The sequence below is a fragment of the Dendrobates tinctorius genome, unplaced genomic scaffold (genome assembly GCF_039654945.1).
Source record: "Dendrobates tinctorius isolate UK_male_01 unplaced genomic scaffold, ASM3965494v1 ptg000030l, whole genome shotgun sequence".
Lineage (NCBI taxonomy): Eukaryota > Metazoa > Chordata > Amphibia > Anura > Dendrobatidae > Dendrobates > Dendrobates tinctorius.
Window position 1 is genome coordinate 39,785,422 of NW_027361698.1, and position 6,000 is coordinate 39,791,421.

The window sequence follows — 6,000 nt, forward strand, 5'->3', positions numbered from 1 at the left end:
GTCTCCACAGACACAGTAATTGAGGGTCTGCATCGCCTCTGCAACATCTACTGGAAGGCTTTCCCACGATGAGTAATTCCCAAATTTCTGCTAACACTCGACTTTCCGTCTGTACTTGTATCCATGTAGTTTCCAGTAGCGGAGAGTCTGGACTGGCTTACTGAGATTGAAATATATACGAAGATTTAAAAGTACCACAACACTGTATACTGTTGTACACTTCGAATACCTTTCCCTTTTTCTACTTTTTAAATTCTGGTTTAATACATAGTGAGCCTGTGAGTGTCTGTGTCTGACTCCGGAAGTATAGACAGAAATTTACAATTACCCCTAGACTGGATACACCTGGTATGTGCTGATACAGTACTTTTGTTCAAAATTTTTTATTACGGTATCATCCATAGTGAGTGAGCGTGTGTAGCTTACGCCTTCTATATATGCGATGAATCGGAGATACCAATTTTTACCCTATACTTGATACAGCTTGTTTCTTTTTAAACAGTACCTTTGTTCAACATTTAGTATTACGGTCAAATCCATACTGAGTAAGCATCTGAGAGTGACTACGGGACTAGAAATACAGAGATTTCAATTGTACCCTATAATATATATACTTGCTATCTTGTTATCCAGTACCTTTTTTACAACATTTTTTATTATGGTCAAACCCAGACTGAGTGAGCATCTAAGGGTGACTCCGGAAATATATACCAAGATTTCAAATTTGGCCAACACTGTATACAGCTGTACGCTTCTGATACAGTAACCTTTTTGGCTATTTAGATTTTGGTGTAATCCATAATGAGCCTGTGAACGTCTGTCTGTTACTCAGGAAATATATTTGGAGCTTTAAGATTACCCCAACACTGTATACAGCTGTGCGCTTGTGTTACATTACCCATTTACATCTTTTCATATTCTTGTGTAATCCATACTGAGCGTGTGAGCGTCTGTGTATGACTCATAAAATATATATGGAGATTTACTGTTATCCCTAGACTGTATAGAGCTGTACGCTTCTGATACAGTACCATATATCTGCTGGCATTTTGGGTCCATTTTCCAAAACATGAGGAAATATGGTGGAAGAGGACGCGGACGTGGGCGTGGGGGGCCACCTGGTACTGATGGTGGTGGTGGTGCATCTGCTGGTAGTGCCAAAAACACAATAGCAGCTAAGGCAGGAGGTGTTGAGCCTGCGTCATGGTGTAGCTCAGGAAGGCCTGTAAGGCTCTTTTTTCTGGGAGTAGGTAGATTGCTTTTAAAGCCAGAGCATCAGGAACTGTTTTTGGCTTACATTGCTGAAACAGCCTCCAGCTCTGAAGTTTAAAAAAATGCAAGCACTGAGTCATCAGTGCAGGCTTCTGGTCAGGAGCAAACCCTTTCCTTGTGTCCTTCACCCACACCAAAAGTGAAGGATGCGGCAGCGCACACTTCAGATTACTCCATAGAGCTCTTTTCACATACCATGCCTGGGTTAATTAAAAATGGGGCCCATCATATACTGGAGCATTCCAAATGGGGGACATCAGACACTGGAGCAGCATTTATGGGGCCCATTATACACTGGAGCATTAGAAATGGAGCCCATTATATATGGAGCATTATTAGGGCCCATCATACACTGTAGCATCATCCATGAGGCCCATCATATACTGGAGCATTCCAAATGGGGGACATCAGACACTGGAGCAGCATTTAGGGAGCCCATTATACACTGGAGAATTAGAAATGGAGCCCATTATATATTGAGCATTATTAGGGCCCATCATACACTGGAGCATCATCCATGAGGCCCATCATATACTGGAGCATTCCAAGTGGGGGACATCATACACTGGAGCAGCATTTACGGGGCCCATTATACACTGGAGCATTAGAAATGGAGCCCATTATATATGGAGCATTATTTGGGCCCATAAGACGCTGGAGCATCATCCATGGGGACCATCATATACTGTAGCATTATGTGGAGCTCATCATATAATGTATGGAACTTTAAATGTGACCAATTATTCTGTATGGAGAAATATATGGGGCTCATTATTCTGTATGGTGCACAATGTGGTGGCCATAATACTGTATGGAGTAATATACTGTCCTTTTTTTGAGCTATTGTACAATTTAAAATAGATCAGTTATGTCATGTAAGCCGTGAAGTATGTGTCATTGTGCTATACCTACATTTCTGTGGCATATCAGAGCATCATGAGTTGTGGTATGTGTTAAAGGGGCGCACTGAGACTCTTTGGCCCAGGGCACACGAAAACATGGAGCCAGCCCTACCCCCCCCACAACTTTTGCCAAATAACCCCCAGTTTTCAATGCATAACTATTATTATGAAGTAAATTAAGGTTGACAAGCTTCAGTAATAAGAAATGATGTTTTTGGCATTGAAATGGGCACTGTAGGTGTGTTAACTGTCCTCCACTCCCTGCCGACTTTGCTTCCTCATTGACTTGCATTGGGTTTTGTGTTTCAGTCGGCCTCCGACTTTGACTGAAATGTGCCCCCCACCCTTGTGATTCCACAGGATCATTGTTTTTCTTTAACTCCAAGAACAAGCCCTTTGAAGCTCAGTGACTAGCAATTAGCACAAGGATGTGAGTTCTAGTGCAGCTACAGCTAAACTGGATTCTTTTGTTTGACTCACCACCGGCCAGGAGATCCAGGAGGCATTTGTCACTGAGCAATTCTTGTGGAACTGCTCAAAGGACCTCCAACAGTACCTCTGTGACTGGAAACGAAAAAGAGCAGCTGCTACAGCTGCCCTGACAGATGACTATGCCAATAACCGGGCCCCTGATGCCAAGAGTGCCACCCACAGCACCTGAAGAGGGGGTAAGACTCATCCTGCCCCTGTTTTCTCAGCTCCTAGAATGTAATGGGCACCCCCTCTGCTTCCCTCTGGCAAGCCAGGGGTAGAACCTAGGAGAGTTCTGCACAGCTTCAGGAAAGGGAATGTGCCAAAGGGGTTGGGGCTGTCACACGAGAGGTGGCGCTTCCAGCTAATGCCCTGGGGCAGGAGGTTCCCACACCTGGGATGCCAAGAGACAAGGTCGGTCCACCTGACTCGACGACTTGTGTGGAAGCGTAGGGGAGGCAAGCACTACCCAGGGTTACAGCGGTCATGTCCGCTGTCACCAGGAGTGGGAGTGCTGGAGCCCAAGGAACATCATGGTGGTCCGACAGCCTTACCCCTTCTGACCAAGTGGCAGCTGAGCTAGAGGGAGTCCTGGAGACGAGTCTCGGAGAACTGACAGAAGATGTAGCAATTTCGTCCATTCTGACCACGTCTAGCCGACGACAGCCTGAAGGCCCTTAAGGAGCAGGCGGCACAGCCTTTCATGAACTCAAACCTCGAGCGGGTGGTCTGGGACCAGGTACGGCTGTACCTGGTATCCATTCAGCAAGAGTCACCAGAGGCGTGGCCTATGGAGGACAGTTAGTGGTACCCTATCCATTCTGGGCGGAGTTGTTGCGGATGAGGTTTTGATGGCTAGACACATAGGGATCGCTAAGACCAAGGCCAGGCTAGCCCAGCATTTCTACTGGCCTAAAATGGGGGGCCAATGTGGCTGCCTACTGCCGTTCATGTGACACCTGTCAGAGAGTGGGGAAGGCATGGCGGTGCCCCAAAGCCCCACTGGTGCCATTGCCCATCATTGACGAGCCTTTCTGGAGGGTGGCTGTGGATCTCATCAGACCGCTGTCCATTCCCAGCCGCTCCGGGAAACGCTACATACTAATGGTAGTGAATTATGCCACCCAGTACCCGGAAGCAGTAGCCTTGTTGTCCACTCGGGCCAACAAGGTGGCCACCACTTTACTGGAGATTTTCTCCCAAGTGGGATTTCCCCAGGAAATGGTCACCGACTGAGGGACCCAGTTCATGTCGCAGCTGATGGAGTCTCTTTGTATGCAAATACAAGTGCAACATCTGGTGGCCAGCCCGTACCATCCCCAGACTAATGGTCTGTGCGAGTGGTTCAATGGCACCCTCAAGCAGATGCTTAAGATGTTGGTTGACTCCCATGGGAGTCACTGGGTGCAATACTACCAGGAGGCTTCACAGGCCTCAACGGGGTTCGCCCTTTTCAAGATCCTGTATGTTTGGCATGTAAAAGGGCCCCTTGCTCTGGTGAAAGAGGCATGGGAAGGAAACTTGGCCACCCCTGGAGTGTTGGTCATTGAGTACGTCATGCCCTTATGGGACAAAATGGCAGCCTTGTCGCAGCTGGTGCAGGACAATATGGCCCAGGTTCAGGCTGACCAGAAGTGCTGGTAGGACCAGAAAGCTCGTGAAAGGACCTACCAGGTAGGTCAGAAAGTGTGAGTACTGGTCCCTGTACCACAGGACAAGCTTTGGTCAGCCTGGGAGGGCCCATACCTTGTGCACCAGTGGCTCAATCATGTAACGTACCTGGTCACGCTAGACCACGCCCGTGGAAAGAGGAAGGCCTTCCATGTGAACATGATGAAGGCCCATCATGAACAAGGGGCCTACGCCCTCCCTGTGTGCAACCTTCCCGAGGAAGGAGAGGCCAAAACCCTCCTAGATCTGCTCACTCAAGCCAAGGTGGATCCATTAAGGTCATAGAGGTTGGCCACCAGCTCTCCGAGGACCAACGGTCCCAGCTGGCAGATTCTTTACGCCCCTTCTGGGAGCTGTTCAGCAGCCTTCCCGGAAGGACCATCACATGGACACTGGGGATCACCCCCGATCTGGCGGTCATCATATCGGGTCTCTCACGTGGTGCAGCAGCATATGTGCCAGGAGATTGATGTGATGCTGAAGCTGGGGGTGATCCAGGCATCCAACAGCACGTGGGCATCACCCATAGTCCTCGTCCCCAAAAAGGACCAAACATCCCGGTTCTGTGTGGACTACCGGGGGCTCAGCGCTGTCACAGTCACCGATGCACCCTATGCCACGCATCGATGACCTGCTCGATCAGTTGACCGGGGCTAAGTACCTGCCATCACGGATTTGAGCTGGGGATATTGGCAGATCCCTCTGACCCATGAGGCCCGGCAGCGCTCTGCCTTTATCATCTGGTTTGGACTGCACGAGTCCACCGTGATGCCATTCGGCATGAAGAATGCCCCTGCCAATTTTCAGCGGATGGTCAGCATGCTACTCCAGGGACTTGAATGGTACGCTGCTGCGTACCTGGACGATATTGCCATCTTCAGGCCCATGTGGGAGGATCACCTAGAGCATCTGACTCAGGTGCTTAGGCAGATCCACTGGGCAGGTTTGACCATCAAGCCGGAAAGGTCCTCTACCTGGGTCACCGGGTAGGCGGGGGGTTCTGAAGTCAGAACCTGAAAAGGTGGATGCCATCACATCCTCACCCACCCCCAGGACCAAAAAACAGGTGATGCCCTTCCTGGGACCGCTGGGTACTATAGGAAGTTTGTTCCACACTATAGTACTTATACTTTTTGCTTTGCTTTCAGTATATACCAGAGTGCTGACATAGTGGGGGCGAAGTTGTGTGACTTCAGTGTTTTTTGTGCATCAAACGTGTTATATTTTTCAAGGATTTTGCGTGACTGCAGACAGTGTCTTTCCTTTCCTGTCCTGTCTAGTCAGTTTGGGCCCCATCATTTGCTCAGCCTATTTTTCTGTCTGCGTTTGTGTTTTCATCTTGTCTCACCGACAATATATGTTTGGGGGCTGCCTATTCCTTTGGGGTCTGCTCCGGGGCAGTTTAGATTTCACCTTTCTTGTTTAAGTCTGAGTTAGTTCTCCGGCTGTGCCGAGAACACTCCACGGCTATTGCTAGTTATGTGGATAGGATCAGGGGTCTGCAATCCGCTTAGTTACCAACCTCTCTGGTTTTCTGGTTGCTTAGCCTGATCCTGCTATCCTCCTCGGTGACCCATTTATAACACACCCCTTCATGGTGGAGATAGACCACAACCCCCTCAGCTGTTTGCACATGGTCTCTGCGACAAGTGGGAGGTTGCTACACTGGAGCCTCATGCTCCAG

General features: G+C 48.9%; 1 protein-coding gene across 1 annotated transcript in view; it reads right to left on the reverse strand.

Annotated features, from left to right (window-relative positions):
- Positions 1-4,872, reverse strand: part of LOC141086080 (uncharacterized) — a 44,328-nt gene extending 39,456 nt beyond the window's left edge. Inside the window, exon 1 of the mRNA XM_073571775.1 lies at positions 4,571-4,872. Coding sequence (XP_073427876.1) covers positions 4,571-4,872 — 302 coding nt within the window. The remainder of the gene's footprint in view (positions 1-4,570) is intronic.
- Positions 4,873-6,000: the final 1,128 nt, after the last annotated feature.